Source organism: Leptonychotes weddellii, chromosome 6 (genome assembly GCF_054177405.1).
Source record: "Leptonychotes weddellii isolate Sample4059 chromosome 6, ASM5417740v2, whole genome shotgun sequence".
NCBI lineage: Eukaryota > Metazoa > Chordata > Mammalia > Carnivora > Phocidae > Leptonychotes > Leptonychotes weddellii.
The window spans coordinates 27,131,209-27,149,889 of NC_138374.1; the positions used below are offsets into that span (position 1 = coordinate 27,131,209).

Here is an 18,681-nt window from a genome sequence, read left to right on the forward strand (position 1 = left end):
AGCGATGCCCCTGGGGTAGTTTTTCTGGACCTGAGGGCACCCTGGGGGCTCTCCTATCACTCAGAGGCTAGGCTACCCCCTCTACCTACATACAGGACTATATCAAGATGAGCTATTTACTGAGTGCTGTGTGGTAGCCTGCGCTGAGCACTTTATAATACAGTGTTTTATTTAACACTAACAACACTGAGACAAGGATTCCTCCACTTTACAGAGGAGGAAATTGAGACTCAGGTCAAACTTAAACTTCCTCAAGGTCCCATGAACAATGAATGGTGGGTTTAAACCCAGTTGACCAATCTCAGAGGCCAGACTCAATCAATGCCACCAAACACACAAGCCCATAGCACGCACACATGTGGAGGGGCCCTGCCATCTTTTGTCCCTTCAGCAGAAGAGGCCGAGGTCAGGGGTAGAGATGGTGATCTACATCATGTTTGCTCCTTCCCAGGTGCCTGGGCCCCAGCTGCCCTTGAAGTCAGCACGATGTGGTCCCTACCAGCTGCCCTCTCCCTGCTTCTGCTGCTGCTGCAGGCCCCTCCTTGCAGGCTACAGTCACTGAGCCCCGTGAAGCTACGGCTGGTGGGCCCAGGGAGCAGGCCAGAGGAGGGCCGCCTGGAGGTGCTGTACCAGGGCCAGTGGGGTACCGTGTGTGATGATGACTTCGCTCTCCGGGAGGCCACCGTGGCCTGCCGCCAACTGGGCTTTGAAACTGCCCTGACCTGGGCCCACAGTGCCAAGTATGGCCAAGGGGAGGGTGAGTGCCTGGTGCTACCCAGCAGGATGATGGTGGGTTTCTCTCAGACACTGGGCTCCCTGAGGCTTCCACAGACTCCTGCCCACCCTTTAATACCCAGCTCAACTGACCTCCTCCGTGAGGCATTTCCTGAGTGCCCCAGCTACAAGCGCCCCTTGCGCTGACCCTCCCATTCTTGCCTGCAGTGAGGCTGCCGCCGCCGCCACCACCCCTGTCCACTCTTACAGAGTGACTGGCACGCAGTGGGTGCTCAGCAAGTGTTGAGTGGATGGATGGATGGATGGATGGATGGATGGATGGATGTTGAGTGAATGGATGGATGGATGGATGGATGGATGTTGAGTGAATGGATGGATGGATGGATGGATGTTGAGTGAATGGATGGATGGATGGATGGATGTTGAGTGAATGGATGGATGGATGGATGGATGTTGAGTGAATGGATGGATGGATGGATGGATGGATGTTGAGTGAATGGATGGATGGATGGGTGGATGGGTGGACAGGTAGATCTAATTACTAGACCCACCTGGCATTTTCCAAAAACAGATTCTACCTCCTCCTGGCAGTAGGTAGGTTTATAGATACCAAGATCCCAGGAGGACTGACTCCTCTCCCCCACCCCTCCTTTCTACTCAGGCTCTGGAAGAAGACAGTTGATAACTGTGGGGTCCTAGGAAGGAGGCACAGCCCATGAATGCCTCTCTGTCCCTAAGCATCACCCTTCCCCTGCCCTCAGGACCCATCTGGCTGGACAATGTGCACTGTATGGGCACAGAGAGCTCCCTGGACCAGTGCACGTCCAATGGCTGGGGTGTCAGTGACTGCAGCCACTCAGAGGACATCGGGGTGGTGTGCCATCCCCAGCGCCAGCGCGGCTATCTTTCTGAGAGGGTCTCCAATGCCCTTGGGCCCCAGGTAAGGAGGCTGTTCAGGCCCTGGCCTGAGCCAAGGGTTGAGTCACGGGTCAGAGAGCCTCCTGGGTGATGAGCCTGGAAGAAGAGGGAAGAGAAAGGGAGCGGACTGGGCTGAGAAACGTCCCCCAGGGCCCCACCTCCTGTTGGTGGCCTGGAACAGGTGCATGGACAGAGGCCCAGCTTGTAGCAGGGCAGGCTGGGGGGGCCAAGCTGGGCCTGCTGGGGATCGCTGAAGCTGCTCCCCATGAGAGGCAGGAGGGGGTGCGGGGCTGCCTCACCCACAAGGCCAGCCACAATTGCTGCCTCTTCCCGGCACAAACAACCTCGAGCTAAAAACAGCCCAAGCCAAACAACAGGAGCAGGCAGGGCAGATCCTGGCCCTTACCTTCCACTGCTGGGCAACCCCAGCCTGAGGACAGCTAGCCACGGCCCACAAATGCAGCATACCAGGGTGCGGTGGTCTTCATGGTCTAAGTCACCCCAGACCTAAGGTCCCCTGGGCCAATGACCCTGCTGGTAGTCTCAAGCAGCTGGTCTGTGCCCATCCTCAGCTCTCCCCAGGTGGCATAGAGAAGGTCCCTCTGCGCCCAGCGGAAGGCTCCCAAACTCCAAAGCCCCCGAGCCTGATCCCAGGGAGGGCACAGACCTGCCTGGTTCTCTCTGGAGTTGAGAGAGGAGCACAGACAGACCAAGGCTCTGCCTCGTGCTCACTGTGTGGCTTTGGCAAGAGCCCTAGTCTCTGGGCCTCTGTTTCCTGTCCAGGGAGGCCCGCGGGTATTGGGGGGTGACCTTTAAATGCTCTGAGGCCTGGCTCGCCCATGTGAAGACCTGCAGCGGGCTCAGCGAGGGCAGGAGCCCTGGGGCCCGTGGTGACCATGCACCCTGCAGGGCCGGCGGCTGGAGGAGGTGCGGCTCAAGCCTATCCTCGCCAGCGCCAAGCGGCACAGCCTGGTGACCGAGGGAGCGGTGGAGGTGAAGTACGAGGGCCACTGGCGGCAGGTGTGTGACCAGGACTGGACCAGGAACAACAGCAAGGTGGTGTGTGGGATGCTGGGCTTCCCCAGCGAGGCACCTGTCAACAGCCTCTACTACAGGTAGGAAGGACAGGTGGGCGGAGGGCCGTGGGGGGCGTGGGGTTGGGGGGCGGTGGCTGATTGTGTGCACACCTGTGCAAGTATATACGTGTTCTCCTGTGTGTGAGACAGACATGGATGCGTGTGTGTGTGCGCGCGTGACATGCGGGGCCTTGCAGAGTGTAGTGAGATGGGCGTGGGACTGGGAGGGAAACGAGCCCTGCGGACCTCCCGAGTTGCGAGTTGCGGGGCTCTCAGAATAATAACGAGGAGAGTGAGGATGAACTTGGGAGACCCTGGGAAATACCTAGAAACAGAAAAGAAACGCCCTGCTAGTCGTATGGAAAGAGCTGAAAACAACTGAATGCAAAGCCGTGCCCCTGATTAAAGAACTGGACTTGACTGAAGATGTTTCTGGCAGGGCCCACAGGAGAGACCACCTGGGTTCCAGTCTTAGCTCTGCCAGTAACGCCCCGTGGGCCGTCCGTAGGGCCCCCGGGCCTCGATCAGCCAGTCAGCAGGGAACTTCCTCCACTCTGATCCGAGCCAGGCTTTGACTGTGTGTGAGCGAGGCATGGGGTGGGGCAGCACTTGGGAGAGGAGACATAAAAATCTTCTGTCGAAAATGTGACCGAACCATCACAAGATTGCATCAGCCTCTAAATGGCACCTGCTCGGTGCTGGTGAACACTGTGTGTTTCTCATCAAGGGAGACGTCCCCCACACTCCGTCTGAGTGGTCTCCCCCTGCCCACCCCCAAGCAGTTTAGTGGCTCTGACTTAGATGGGCCTGCTCCCGAAGACCAGCCACGTGGCTCCATCCCTGGGGACAACTGGGATGCAGGCCCCTGACTCCCCACGGCCTGGTAATTGCACCTCTGGGCCTGGCTGACTCGCCCACCACCCCTGAGGAGGGCAGCCCTGATTACAGCCTCTGGGAGGGCAGCCCCTACCATCAAGGCCTTCAACTTGCACCTGCCCCCGGAGGACCTTTCCCCTGGGTCCCTTTTCTCAGGGCACTCCCTAGAGGCTCCCCTCCGTCTGCATGGGGAGAGGGCGAGCTGGGGGCTGCCCACTCAGGGGCATCCAGTACAGAAGAGACCCCAGTTTGGGACTAGTCGAGGAGGTACCTTGCTGGGCCCCGCTCTTCTCCCTGTGACATGGAGATCATCGGTGTCTGCGAGCAGATCACGTTGCGAGGGCTGCTGTGAGGCTCAGTATTAAAATAATGCAACCGAGTTTACAGACAGAATCCCCGTGCAAACTCAAGGACAGCCATGAGGAGCCAGGGGACGGAGGGCATTCGGCACTCCCTCCACCCACCACCTGTTTTCTCTCACCTAGGAAAGTCTGGAATTTGAAGATGAAGGACCCCAAATCTAGGTGAGGAGCTGCATCCTGAGGGGAGGGTGCAGAGGGGCATGGCACGAAGGGGGAGGGCACGTCCCTCTCCTCCCCAGTGCCTCGGCCTCCCTGACTCCCGAGCTCCCTCAACCCCTCCCCACCTTCAGTCTTCCTTGTCTTCCAGGCTGAAGAGCCTGACACAGAAGAATTCCTTCTGGATCCACCGGGTCAACTGTCTGGGGACAGAGCCCCACATGGCCAACTGCCAGGTGCAGGTAGCACCAGCTCGGGGCAAGCTGCAGCCGGCCTGCCCGGGCGGCATGCACGCTGTGGTCAGCTGTGTGGCGGGGCCCCGCTTCCGCCCTGCAAAGGCAAAGCCCGGGCACAAGGAGTCCGGGGCAGAGGTGGGTCCGGCCAGGTGTCAGCAGGAGCGGGTGGGAGGCACGGGCAGCGAGGGGCTCTCTGGGACAGGCAGGAGCGGAGGGACCAATCGCCCCTATCGAGGAGGCCTTGGTGCAGACTGGGAGGAGGAGCGCGAAGCGTAGCATGGTAGAAACTGGGAATTTATGTAAAAGGAACCGTTTATAACCCGACCATAAATGGAAAGCTGACATCACTGGCCACGAATAGAAGGTAACAATAAAAACAGTAATTACGTCGTAGCTAACACCCGGTTGAGGCCGAAGGTACTGAACCTAAGCCCGGCCCTCTGTTATAAAAAGCCACAGCGAGTGCTGGTGAGCTGTTCCCGACACGGCAGCCCGGCAGTGGGATAGCGTCCTCCAGGAAATAGGAAGGACTGGAGAAGATTTAACACGGAAATCACTTCCCCACTGTGTGAGTCAGCTTAATTCATACCATGTCCCCGTGCAGCTCTGAAATCATTTCACGGATCCCTTTGGGAACACTGATCTAGTTCAGCCCCCAAGGACAAGGAAGGAGCCGGGGCTGGACGAGAGGAAGGGACCCCCCTAGAGGGCAGCCAGAAGGTTGTGAAGGCCACGAATCCCAGCTCCTGAGGCTCCCTTGTTACCACTGTGGCTCGTGTGGTGGGTCTTTGTCACGAGGAAAGGGCGCTTGAGAAGAACGGCTTATTGGAGAATTCGAGGTAGTAGCTATGAGCCGTCAGAGGTGGGACTGGAACTCCCGGGCATGGGCTCGCCCAGCTTGAAGGGGCCTGGCCCAGGCTCCCCTCCCCTGGCGGCTCCACCTTGCCCGCCGCTTCCCCCTCCGCCTGCCCTGAAGCCAGTTTTCTCCCGGCAGGAGCTGAAGGTGCGCCTCCGCTCTGGGGCCCAGGTGGGTGAGGGCCGGGTCGAGGTGCTCGTGAACCACCAGTGGGGGACGGTCTGTGACCACGGATGGAACCTCATCTCTGCCAGCGTCGTGTGTCGTCAGCTTGGCTTTGGCTCGGCTCGGGAGGCCCTCTTTGGGGCCCAGCTGGGCCAAGGTAAGTGAGGAGGCCTGGGGGCGGATAGGAGGCCATGGAGGTGCCACTGCTCCATCCCTTGGTGGCCCTGGTGCCAAGGCCCAGGACAGAAAGTTCTCCCCGGCTATGGGGGGGAAGCCACAGGTGTGAGGTTACAGAGGTGGAGCCTTAAACAGCACCTCTCCCTCTCCCCGCTAGGCTTGGGACCCATCCACCTGAGTGAGGTGCGCTGCAGGGGTTATGAGCAGACCCTCAGTGACTGCCCCTCCCTGGAAGGGTCCCAGAATGGTTGTCAACATGAGAATGATGCTGCTGTCAGGTGCAGTGTCCCTGACATGGGCTTCCAGAATCAGGTGAGCTCGGATTCGGGCCTGGCCTCAGGCTAGGGGGCTGGGAAGCCCTGAGAGAGCCCCACGACATCACATCGAGCCAGTGGAGAGGGGGTTCTCAGAGCCAGTCTGGAAAGCCCTCTCCCCTGGACTGGCCCACATTTCCGCAGGGCCAGGTTCTGGCCTTCAGAGATGTCCCGTGGTGACGGGGACTCTTCCGGTGGATGCATTCTCCCACTACACCCTCTCAGGTCCCCAGAAAGGCTGAGAAAGAAGGGGGCTAGGGCAGAGGACCCCAGGGCTCTTGGTGCTGGGGAGTGTCACTGGTGAGGCTGCGTGGGATGGCCCAAGTTCAAGTGTCCTGCATCATGTGGACAGTGGGCAAGTAGCTCATATCTCTGAGCTTGGCTCTCTCTTCTGTCAGTTGGGGTTAATTGTCTCCTAGGGTTATTGTGAATGCAACGATAGATACGAAAGCCCTTTGCAATTGGCAAGTCATCGTTAATGGTAGAATTTCAGGTAAGAGGAGCACAAGTCCCAGAGCAGGAGGCCCAGGGGCAGGCACCTTGAGTCAGATTGCTCTGGTGGGCAGGGACAGCAGGGACTATTAGCAAAATGTCCTCAAGTAACAGAGAGGGAGACGAAGCCAGAGAAGGGGAGAGCCGGGCCCAGGGCTGCCCAGTGAGCCAGCCAGGACCCGTCTCCAGGCTGGCAGTCCTGAGCCCTGCCCTCTGGAGGCCGCCGTGCTCCTCACACACCTCTGACCGCTGCAGGTGCGCTTGGCCGGTGGGCGCAGCCCCGAGGAGGGTGTGGTGGAGGTGCAGGTGGAGGTGAACGGAGTCCGACGCTGGGGGGCCGTGTGCAGTGACCACTGGGGGCTCACCGAAGCCATGGTGGCCTGCCGACAGCTCGGCCTGGGTTTTGCCAACCACGCGATCAAGGTAGGTCCCCGTCTTGCTTCCAAACTTCCTGTGCTAAAAGGGCTAACTCTTCATTCATTTATTCATTCATTCAGTGATTAGTTACTGAGTGAAACTGGGGGCCAACATCATGCCGGGGGCCGGGGACAGTGTGGTGAACAAGACATAGCTCCCGCCTCGGGAAACAGTTAGCCAAGTGAGGAAGGCGGTCGTTAACAAAACATTCACACAACAGGCAAGCACTTTCGCCTCTAGGAAAGATGACTCGAAGCTCACCCGACAAGGTGGGGTGGGGATAAACAGCCCACGCGGAGGCCCTGTGGCCCAAGGAAGCTTGGCCCCGTTGGGAAATCAGGGACCAGGGCCGGAGTGGGCTGTCAAGGGTGTGACGTGTGAGTCAGGGAGGAAGAGGCAGGCAAACCGTTCCGTTTGCAGGGCAGATGTTTCAAACATTTCTTCTGTGCTGCCTGGCACACTGTGGGGCAGCGAGCAACAACGAGGAACAGGAATACAGGAAACCTGACATCGCAGTAGCCCAGCTGAGAGATGATGCTGGCGTGGCCCAGACGAGAGGCAGTCCTGGGGGAGATGTGGGTAGATTCAAGAGGGATCCGGGAAAGAAAATCGCAAGGCTGTGGCGGGGCTGGGATGGCACAACGTCTTCTGCTGGGCCCGCCCTGGCTGGTGGGACAATGCTGGGCACACTGCGCCTAGGAAACGGGGCCCAATCTTGAGCACCCCCGACCCCCCGGGCTACAGGAAGCACAGCTGGAGAGACGGGGCAGCCGCCCGAGTGGGCAGCAAGGGACCAGGACCGTCCTCTTCAACAGCTGAGGGCTGCCGTGTGGGAGAGGGTGGGGGCAAGGCCAGTGGGGGCAGAATCTCCCTGCCTCAATGCATGCGAGAAACTTCTGATATCGGAGGGGTGCAAAGTAGCAGGGACTGTCGCCTCACTGAAGACTTTCAAGCCGGGGCTGGGCACAGCACGGTGGGGGCTCAGACGGGCGTCGGAGGGGATGGCTCCAAAGCACCCCTCAGCCTTGACGGGGCGCCGGCGGCTCTTTTCTCAGGACACCTGGTACTGGCAGGGGACGCCGGGGGCCGCAGACGTGGTGATGAGCGGCGTGCGCTGCTCGGGCCCAGAGCTAGCCCTGCAGCAGTGTCAGAAGCACGGGCCGGTGCACTGCTCCCATGGCTCGGGGCGCTTCGCCGCCGGGGTCTCCTGCACGGACAGTGAGTAACGCCCACGGCGCCGCTGCCCCCCACCCCCCCGCGGAGCCAGCCCACACCTCCCATTCTCGGGGAGGGCCTGGAAGGGTGGGCGGTGGAAGGAGGGCTGGACTTGGAGCAGCGGCCCTGCCGATGACCAGCTGTGGGTGGCCAAGTCACCCGTCACCTGGGGACCCAGCCCTGCCCTGCCCGGCTCATGGGGTTATGGTGAGGAGTAAAGCCGGGAATATGAGAAAACACGGGGATACACAATCATGTCTTTCACTTTCCGTGTGGTGACTGATAGTTGAAAAAAAAAACAAAACGGGAGAGAAAACAAGAGAATGTGTTGGACTTCATAAGCACAGACTTTTCTTCTGGGAATTACGTACATATGCACCAGGCCACAGCCGTGTGTCCTCTTCCTGCGCTGTGGGATTCGCCCAGCAGGCCGTAGGACAAGACTGTTTTGAGGCACGGGCCCGCCCCACACACCCAGATTCTCGGGGCAGACACCTGCCAGCCAGGCCAATGCCGAGATCCTACATACAGTCCAAAGGCTGCGGCTGGCACCACACCAAGCGGCCACGTGACCCTCTTCCCAGCCAAGCTTCCATGCCAAGACATCCTCGCTCTTGGTCAGTGAGCTCGAGGGCTCCTCTCTGACCAGTGTGCCCTAGAAGACTCTAGGTCCTCACGGCACACCGTCGCCAGCAGGGTGTGGCACCAGCCCGGGCCTTCCCAGCACCAGGGCTCACAGCGCGTTGGGGGCCTGCTCCCCAGTCTCTCCCCCACCTGGGACCCTTGTAGCCCTCCCTGTTCTGCTGCCTGCAGCAGCAGCTGTCCTCCTGAAGGCTTCTGACATTTCGCCACGGCTGAGCACAGACAGGCGACCTGCCAACTGTGTGACCATCCCTGTTTCTCCTCTGTGATCTTTCTCATTCCGTTTTTTCTTTGCCCTCTCTCCTTCTCTGTCTCTCTGGAAGCTCTCCTTCTTTCCCTCAGGAACTCTAGGGTTTGCCGGTGAGCATAGCCTAGCAAGAAGTACAGGACTTTCGGGAGCATTTAGTGACGGTCCAGGCATCCTCTGGCCAACCAGCCCAGCCCCCGCTGCCACCCTCATTGGCGCCCACGGAAATTAACCAGCAGCCCCATCTCCCCATCCTCAGCACACAGGCTCTCACCCCGCTGATGCCTCTACCAAGATCTGAACTGCATCCCTGCTTTTGCAAGGAAAAGCCCTGAGAATGGGCAACTTTTCTCTCCTGATGTGACATGGTAACAGCGGCAGATCCCCAGTGGAGGGGAGACACGTGGCTTCCGAGGTGGGTGAGAGCCCCTGTGACAGGAAGGGAGCAGCATTTCCAGCACGGTGGACGTTTACGCACAGGAAGTACAGGAAATGTCCTCAGGGGAGAACGCACAGGATGGGCTGGTGAGGATACCCAGGATAGCAGTCAGGTTAGAACAGGAACCCTGGGGGAGGCCAAGCCTAAAACTGCAGCAGGATGGACCGGAACGGCAGAGCTCCGGAGCAGGCTCAGAGATGAACTCTCCCGACTCTCCCCTCTGCGCCCCTACCTGGCAGGAACTGAGACCCAGAGAGTGACTGAGCTGAGGAAGCCAAGCTGGCGCAGCGGGGCTTAGGAGGGGCTGTGTGAGCTAGACTACACAAAGGCGCTTGTAAGCTGAGGAGCATTCTACAAAGAAATACCAGCTTACATCAACTGCGTGCTTACCCGACAGTGACGTGAGCACGTTACGGGTATTGGAGCTATTGGCATTATTACAATCCCCATCTTATGGTTGAGGAAAATGAGAGGCAGAAGGTTAAGCAAGTCACAGAGCTAGTGAAAGGTGTGGCCAGAAACTACACAAGACTTGAGCCCCGGCCGCCCGGGCTCCAAAGCCGTCGTGCTAACCCGTGGCGTGGCAGCTGCTTGAACTCACCTCTCCTGACTCCTACACCGCCCTCCTCTTCTGGGTAGAGCCCTGCCCTCCTGGTAGCTCCCCCAAAGAGCCCGGTTCGGGGCAAGCCCGTCCCGCAATGCCCGAGAGCAGCGCGGCTGCCTTCCTAGCTTTGGCCTGTGGCCGCAGGCGCTCCGGACCTGGTGATGAACGCCCAGCTGGTGCAGGAGACGGCCTACTTGGAGGACCGGCCGCTCAGCCAGCTGTACTGCGCGCACGAAGAGAACTGCCTGTCCCGCTCCGCCGACCACATGGACTGGCCCTACGGGCACCGGCGCCTCCTGCGCTTCTCCTCACAGATCTACAACCTGGGCCGGGCCGACTTCCGCCCCAAGACTGGGCGCCACAGCTGGATTTGGCACCAGTGCCACAGGTTCGTGCCTGCCCACGCCGTGGCTCTCGAGGGACAAAAAGCGGAGTCCAGGAACCAAACGAGCGTGGTCTGTCCCGGACCCAGAGCACTTCCTGGGAGGGGTGTGCTCTCTGAGTGAGAGCCTTCCTTCCTCAACGCCTCACCGGCTCTGCCTCCGGGAGCCGGTAGGGAACCCCGGGGCCACTGCCCAGCCCTGCCCCGACGGTACCGCCCTGGGCGGTGCTCCCAGGGTGCATTTCCCCCACAGCGGCCGGCGGAACAGTCACTGCCAGCAGAGCTGCTCTCTGTTAGAATGATCCGGGACAATTAATTTCTCTCTGGTGGACCTTAGGCCTTGTCTTTAAAAGCCACAAAAAGTGGGGACTCCTAGAAACCTGGAAACCCAAAACAGACATCCCATCCAGGATGCTGGCTCTGCAGAGAAACCTGCCGGTTTCTGCAGCCGCAGAGCGAGGCCCCCCGCAAGGAAAGCAGGAACGCTGGGACTGAAAGGAGACAATGGGCATTCTTTCCTATCAGGAGTCTCCAGCCCAGACAGGAGGGACAAGGCCTGTGACAAAGGCAGAATGGGAAGGTGGTGGTTTTTTCCTTCAGGACGCAGCATGGGTGGGGAAAGCAGAATGGCGCGGGCAGTGACTTGGGACTTGGCCTTGCTGAGATAATGAGCACCTTCCCCTGTAGCAGGAACGGACTTGTCATTAGGACTGGATTGGAAACAATGGTAGCAATTTGGTCTCAGGCTCCCAGGGAGCAGAGTAAGCACCCCTCCTTAGCCGCTCGGCCCTGAGGCTCGTTCCTGGAGGTGTCCCTTCCTCCCGCCCCCGGTCGGGCCTGAAGGCCAGGCACCAGCCCCCTGCAGGCTAGCTTTCCCCTTCTCACCCGGGTTCACACCAGGTGGGGGCGGCTGTGCCTTGCTGCTGGGCGGGGGGTGCTGGGAAGGTAGACCATGGATCCCACGAATCCTGGCTTGGAGAGGGAGAAGGGCACTGCCCCGCGATGATACCGTCCCTCCCGGGTAATGACGGGGCCCGGTGCCTCAGTCTACCCTGGCCCACTCCCCCAGAGAGGACCCTCTGCTGCGGCTGCCAGGCTGACAGCTCTCCCCGTCTGCAGGCACTACCACAGCATCGAGGTCTTCACCCACTATGACCTACTCACTCTCAATGGCTCCAAGGTGGCCGAGGGGCACAAGGCCAGCTTCTGCCTGGAGGACACAAACTGCCCCACAGGTATGCGGTTCCACGTCAGCATAGCCTCCTGGTGTTCTCTTCCTCAGCCCCATCAGGGTGAGGTTCCCGTCTGCCCTCGGGGAAGACCCCCTCAGGCACCTGGAGACCCTGGCCTGGCAACAGTCAGCACCCGAGGCACTTCAAAAAGATCGGTGTCTTACCTTCTGACGTCTTAGGTGGAAGGTCTCTCTGCCACTGCATTCCCAGCACACGTCGTACCACTTGTAAAGGGTGAACACTTCGGCTTTTGGAGAAGAGTTGCAGGCCTGTTTCACTTGGGCTCAGTTCTCTGAGGGCACAGATTGTCCGATTCCTGTTTGCATTCCCCCAGTTCCTAGCCCTTCAGAATGGCGTGGCAAACTCTCACTCTTCAGAGGGTCGGAAGGACGGACAAATGTATTGGCATGTAGGGCTAGAACCTTCCACCCATAATTCCTAGGCCAACAGGAATTTCCACTAGAGCATCCAGAGAAATCATCTCTGTCACAGATGGGATTTGCTACCGTGCTGGATTCAGGGTTAGCAGGAATTCGGGCTCTGACACTCAGGCAAGTTATCTAGCGGAACCGTGGGTCCCTCATCTGATTGCACATAAGGGTATGACCGGTGTGAGGATTCGGTGTGCAGGGCCTGGCGGCGTGCTGGATCCCCAGCACCTCTTCCCTGCCTCAGTAACCGTCGGCATCCTTCCTTACAGGACTGCAGAAGCGCTATGCATGTGCCAACTTCGGGGAACAGGGAGTGACTGTCGGCTGCTGGGACACCTACCGGCATGACATCGATTGCCAGTGGGTGGATATAACAGATGTGGGCCCTGGGAATTACATCTTCCAGGTAAGGGGGCTTGGGGATCCCCCACAGGAACTCCATTTCCTGCGGATATTCCAAAAGTCTCCCTGCAGTCACAGGAGGGAAGAGTTTCACAGCTAGGGTCTCCCACAGGCCTGGCACTTGAACACTGCAGGAGGATCCCGAGGACCTGGGTTTGAGTCTTGATTCAATGGACAATGTAGAACAGGAACATTAACGCCTGCCCTCTGGGCACCTTGAAGGATTAGGGAAGCGAAGGGTATAAACACCCTTTGTGAGACTGCGTGAAAGGTCAAGGATGATCACAGCCACGATCGTCACCGGCTTTCACTTGTCCCCTTGTCTCACTCCAGGTGGTTGTGAACCCCCAAAACGAGGTGGCGGAGTCCGATTTCTCGAACAACATGATGCGGTGCCGTTGCAAGTATGACGGGCACCGGGTCTGGCTGCACAGCTGCCACACAGGTAACTGCGAGCCTTTGTGGGGCCAGCCGTGTATGGGCGTGGGAAGCTGGGAGACACGACCTGTACCCCCTGTGTGGCTGGAAGGTGGATGTGCAAGGCTAGGGATAGGACAGAGATGAATCTCCCTTGACCTCTTCATAGGCACACTTCTAGACCCAACTGGTCACACCAGCCGCCTCACCCAGTCACGACTTAATTGCTACACCCCTCTTTGTCCGTAAGGCTGTTTGGATTATAAACTCTGTCTCCCATCTGTCCTGGAGTCTTTTCTGTTACTTCAAGCCAAGTCCGGATTTCTCTTTCCCAGTCCTGTTATTGTTCGCCCTCCCTTTTGTATGGTCTTCTTTTGTCGTGCCTGTCTAAGTTGACTGCCTCACAGGCAGAAGAAGTCCGCCAGCTCTGTGTTGCTGTCTCCAGCTGTGATCACTGAGCACAAGAAGGCGGCCACAGAGAACAGGGCTCAGGACATTTGCAGGATTGGTAGCACTGGACAATGGAAGAAGCAGTGATTCAGTGGGGGACAGAGTATGGAGGTGGTTGCCCTACTTGTCTGTAAAGAAAGGTAGCAGTCCCTCCACTATCTTTAAAGTTATGAAATGCCTGTACTTGCTATGGGGTGTTCGCATTCACACCCACACTTTGCACATATGGGGCGGGGCAGGACTGGTTTATTCAGTCAACAAACATTTAAGACCTACTTTTGTGTCGAATACTGTGCCAGGCACTAGGAAAATAAATGAGAGTAAAATGTGGAGCTCAGTGTCAAATAGATAGGGTAAGCAGGCATGCAAATGGATAACCCCAATACTACTGAGTACTCCAAACCAGTATGAACTAATGCTGAGCAAGCACTGAGAGAAAGCAACAACCTGGAGGTTAGCAAGGTTTCCCAGAGGAAACGACATTTGAACTGGGTTTCAAAGGAGAGGCAGAAGTAAGGGAAGAAAGAAGAATAGGAGAAAGAGCACAGGATTTGGCTCCAAAAGGCTTCATTGGGTTCCAAATCCAAGCCCACCACTTTCCAGCTGTAAGACTGAGGAACATCTCAACCTCGAAGAAGTCTTTCTCTTTTTTTAAAATGGGGGACTATATACTTCAAAACCACTGAAGTGCTTTTCAAGGAGGGTTCTGATGGTTCTTGCTAAGAGAATGACTCTCCTGTGGGCTTCTGGGAACCACTGACAAATTTCAATCAAGGGGGACAAAAAGATCAGATTCATGTTTTCAAAAGGGTAACTCTACCAATGGATGCAAGACAGTAAGAGGAGAAAGAGGAAATAGTCCAAGGATTCAAAATTGTGTAACTGAGTGGGTTTTGCTGCCATGAAATGAGACAGGAACATCAGAGATACCAGAAATTGGAACCTAAAGCTGCAGGGGATCCGGGGCAGTGAGGAAGGAAAGAAAAACAGTACACTTCTGACCAACGTAGGGGTCCTTGCAGAAAACAGAGGACATACCAGGTGAGAACGCAAAGTTATTTAATGAAAGGACTACCTATAGAGGTGTGAATAGGACCAAGGAAATGAGGGGTGTTGAGGCATCTGGAGATAAGCAAGAGTGGGAAAGTGTTAACGCCTTTTAGCTTGAAGGGGTACAGGGTGTCCTAGAGGCAGGTAAAAGCTCAAGCTTGGAGGGAGAACCTGACTGCAGCAGGAGGCATGGGAAGCCATGACCACAGGAAAAGGGAAGAAATACCCCAATCTCTCCCTCCTTCCATCTGCTAATTTCCTGCTGTTGCTTCCCACTGACCTAAATCAACCAGAAACCAGAGGATGAGGAAGCCAGGGTGAAGTGATCTAGGGCACAGAGAAAACAAAGAAGGGTAGAGAATGAATCTGGGGATGGAGGGTGGGCAAAGAATAATGAGCACAACCCTTTCCACTCAATAGCCTATTCCTGATGTCCCTGAAACTACGTTATCAGGGTCTATTTCTACAAAATGTTTATGCCCATGACTGACCTAATGTAAAAGGTGAGTGGGGCAGAGAGAGAGAGTGTGTGTGTGTGTGTGAGAGAGAGAGAGAGAGAGAGAGAGAGAAACTGTCAGGGAGGGGATGAGAGCATGGTAGGGTTGGCTACTTACCCGTTCTCCTTTGATCCACAGGGGATTCCTACCGCGCCAATGCAGAGCTCTCCCTGGAGCAGGAGCAGCGTCTCAGGAACAACCTCATCTGAAGCCATGACTGCACACTTCCAGCTGCTGCCCACACACCAGATACCTCAGCTTATTGGAGCCATGCCCTTCACAGCGCCCTCATAGGGAAAGGGGCCAGTGCCAAGGGGTACCAAGAACTGCTCAGGAAGCCTTTTGATGGCAAGATCACCAGACCAAAATGGTACTGCTCCCTCAGGAGGACTCTGGGCCTGTCCCCTAAGGGCCTTTGGTCTATGGTCTATGGCCTCCAGGCTTTGTTCAGCTGAGCTCGTCTTCCACAAGTCTTTACTGGGTCTTTACTTAGAGATGGACTATGGCCCAGTCCCCCATTTAAATGGTGCTTTGCAAATGTCTTGGAGGAGTAGAGGACAAAAGGACAAACATACACAGGAGATAGGATTAACTCTGCTAGAAGCTCAAAGTCACAACTGGCAGAGATGTTGATGAATCCAGGCCCTCATTTGGACTGTGCTCATTTAGAACTCACCCATCATTCTAAGAGTCCACTCTAGTGCCTTTACCTTTATCCTACTGCACATGTGGGTGTTTCTAATATCCTAGAAGCATAGGCCTCAGGCATCCCCTTATATCCTGATGGGCCAACACCACCAGTTACTGAGTGCTTGAGAAGGGGCAGGATTTGCAGAGGTGGTCAGATAGGGCCTTCCTACAGAACAGCGAGAGAAGGCCAAGCAGAAAGACTGCTGCAGTAGGATGGATCCCAGCCCTGCCAGGACCTCTGCCAAGGAAAACAATATATATATATGCCATTCACCTGGCAGGCAATCCGGTCTCCCTCAAGATCACTGTGCATCTCAGGACTGGCCTAAATTTCAGGTCTCAACTAAGTTTCTGGAAGTGAACTTTGCATGGAATAAATTAGACACATGTAAGAGATGATCTTTACAGGTCTGACGCCCTAATGCCAATAAAGGTTGCTCACTATGGATAGCTACAAAGACAAGACTGGCTGTGGCTCTTTGCAGTTCCCAGCACACGAAGTCTAACCTCTTCCACTCATGCTGAGCTGGGGACTAGGATGTGTGGGGCACACATAATACTCACAACAGTCCCACTACATTTCTCTGATATTAGCCTATGGTCTGCTTCCCAATTCCCTCCCCAGGGTCAGCGCTGAAACATGGGTTGGAATGGTCAAGGGATGAAAGGGACGAGGCAAGAAGGAAAGTTCAAGGGTTGTAAACTTTTATAACTGAGGCTGCAAAACTGAAATGAACGGTAGCAGATGGAGCAGATTTACAATAGTACTCCCCTCCCCACATTGTGAGAGCCATCCCCTCTTTAGGAAGTGAAAAGGGACATGATCCACAGCTATCCTCTATGAATACAAAGACGTGCTTTCTTCCTCCTTCTACCTTCTCTCTTCTCCACTCCTTCACTAGGCAAAGGGAGCATTATATCTTGGCATGGCAGTTTAGGTAAACAAGGGAAGGACTGATTTCCTGTTGGACACAGCAAACATCGCCCAAACAGTAACAACATTATACTCGAACATGCAGCTAATGGTGTGTGAAAGAATGTGCAACCCGTGGGGGAGTGTGTGGCGACTGATGACTACATTCAGGCTGGAGGTTACCCACCGCTTCTTCCTGGATCCAGTTTCCAAGAGGGCCAGAGAAAGCAGGCCAGGCAGCCAGCCACTGGCTCTGGTCTCAGTCTTGCTGCCCACATCACACGTTCGATAGGTGCAGCCAGTTCTAATTCTTGGAAAAAACTATACAAGGGCTGTGCTGTTACACCACCGAGTTGAAAGGGAAGGACATGGGAAGACCGGTGGCTGGCATGACTTGTAACTAGATGAGGAATGTTAACAGAATACCAACATTCCAGACAGAACCAAAAATGTCGGAAGATTTTCACTTCGGCGTTCTTTGGTCTCACAGAAGCTGAAGGGCTTGGAACCTCAGCTTACTAATCAGAAGCTTAATTTATTTCTATTCCACCAAGACCTTCACACCATGGGGAGCATATTAGAACTCAAGGGGAATGTACCTTTCTACTCTAAATTCCAGGTGACACTGGGATTTTGTCATTTAACATATGCGAAGCAACAAACACACCTCGCAGAACACATTCGCAATCTTCTGGAATATCTAACAAAGGAGCCAGTGGCAGCTACAGGGTGCTCTCCAATTAGCTCCGCTTGTGAAGGCACGGTTCAGGTGGGGCCAAGGATTTGGTTCCCGTCTGGACAAGCTCAGTGTAGTCCATGCTAGGCCATGGCAGCTCCTCTTACCTCCACCCAGTATACAATTCCAACAACTGGAAAAATAGAACTAAAAAGCACATTTTCTACTAATGGCAGAAGCAGCAACACTCCACAGCTTTCAGTATTAGCTAAAAACAAATCCCTTTTCTGGGTCTAATTATAAGGATAAATCTGAAAGTTTGAGGGTGGCTGAAAAAAAGCATATGCTACTAGCCACCTAGTACACAGAATGAGAACCGTACCTCATGAAGTTATGACTAATACAAGGAAACTGGGTAATAAACATGTGGCTTTATGTGACCATTAACAAGCCCTTTAAAAGCCAGAATGCTATCAGAAAGGGGAAGCACCTCAAAGACAAGTGATAGGAACAATCATCTTTTTTACTGCCCAAGGTCCCTCTTAGCCTTGAAGAATCAAAACAGAGCAAAGGTATACCTCAGAAATATACCATTCAGTATGAAGCCTGGCTACAATGCCCTGCCTTTCCTTTCCAAGGCAGCCATATTATCCAACCAGACCTGCCTATCTTACAAAAGTCTGTTCTGTGAAGACCCAGAGCACAAATCCAGTAGCTAGCAGCCAAAGAGAGGTGCACTGGTCTAGGCAGTACTAGGAGAGAGGGTCAAGAGAAGGATTTTTTTAATCCTCCAAACTTGAAAAGGAAGCACTGAATATGAACAAGGGACACTTTCAGAACTGACCAAGAATGAGAAAAACAATGCTGAAGAACTGCAAGAGGGCTCCAAGACCAGAAGAGCAGCTAAGAACCAAGGCCAGTGTCATTTGAGGAACATTTGAACAGAGCCCCGACTCCACCATGTTCCAGGCAATGCTAATACTCCATCATTGTCATGGGCATGAAATCATCCAAATAGGAGGCTGTTGCCCTCAATGAAAGCACAATTGACACTATTTCTTACTACCTCAGCCTCTTAAGGCCTAGCACTACCATTTCTTCAGTGAGAACTTCTTTCCAAAAGCAATGAGAATGCAGGTAGAAGATGGCTAAAGCCTAAACTGGTGGCTCAGACTTGTCAGTGTCCTTTAAGGAAATTTCTCACTGCCCAGAGGTGTTTGTTTTATTCTGGCAACTCTTCACTGTAATGGATGGTTTGGTGTTGCTTGCCAAGCGCCTCTGGCACAGGCTAGGAAGATGATACCAAGAACATGCTGAGTGCCAGATGCCTTCTGCAGAATGTCAGGTGTGACAGAAACAGGAGAAGGCAAGAGGCCGGGGTGGGGGTATACAGGGAGGGCAAGAAGGGGAGGGGAGCTGCCACATGCCAATCCCAAGAGACACATTTTTGTAGTACACTCTGGGGCAGAGAGGGGAGCACCAGTCTACTCAGTGGGGCTCAACAGAGCCATCAGGCCCCTGAACCCATGCACAGCACTACAGGGATGAGGATCCGAGGAGAGCTGTTCTCCAATTATTTTGTGGGGATGATAAAATTGACAAAGAGCAGAGTGA

The 18,681-nt window shown here is 55.5% G+C and overlaps 1 protein-coding gene across 2 annotated transcripts in view; it reads left to right on the top strand.

The window, feature by feature from the left end:
• LOXL4 (lysyl oxidase like 4) overlaps nucleotides 1-16,040 on the top strand; it is a 20,101-nt gene extending 4,061 nt beyond the window's left edge. For both annotated transcript variants that reach the window (XM_081823683.1, XM_081823684.1), the window contains exons 2-15: nucleotides 452-757; nucleotides 1,497-1,675; nucleotides 2,563-2,768; nucleotides 4,091-4,129; nucleotides 4,275-4,494; nucleotides 5,354-5,537; nucleotides 5,715-5,869; nucleotides 6,619-6,786; nucleotides 7,836-7,998; nucleotides 10,072-10,315; nucleotides 11,429-11,544; nucleotides 12,242-12,378; nucleotides 12,708-12,819; nucleotides 14,927-16,040. In XM_081823683.1, coding sequence (XP_081679809.1) covers nucleotides 487-757; nucleotides 1,497-1,675; nucleotides 2,563-2,768; nucleotides 4,091-4,129; nucleotides 4,275-4,494; nucleotides 5,354-5,537; nucleotides 5,715-5,869; nucleotides 6,619-6,786; nucleotides 7,836-7,998; nucleotides 10,072-10,315; nucleotides 11,429-11,544; nucleotides 12,242-12,378; nucleotides 12,708-12,819; nucleotides 14,927-14,997 — 2,265 coding nt within the window. In that variant the 5' untranslated portion in view covers nucleotides 452-486 and the 3' untranslated portion in view covers nucleotides 14,998-16,040. The remainder of the gene's footprint in view (nucleotides 1-451; nucleotides 758-1,496; nucleotides 1,676-2,562; nucleotides 2,769-4,090; nucleotides 4,130-4,274; nucleotides 4,495-5,353; nucleotides 5,538-5,714; nucleotides 5,870-6,618; nucleotides 6,787-7,835; nucleotides 7,999-10,071; nucleotides 10,316-11,428; nucleotides 11,545-12,241; nucleotides 12,379-12,707; nucleotides 12,820-14,926) is intronic.
• The last annotated feature ends 2,641 nt before the right edge of the window (nucleotides 16,041-18,681 follow it).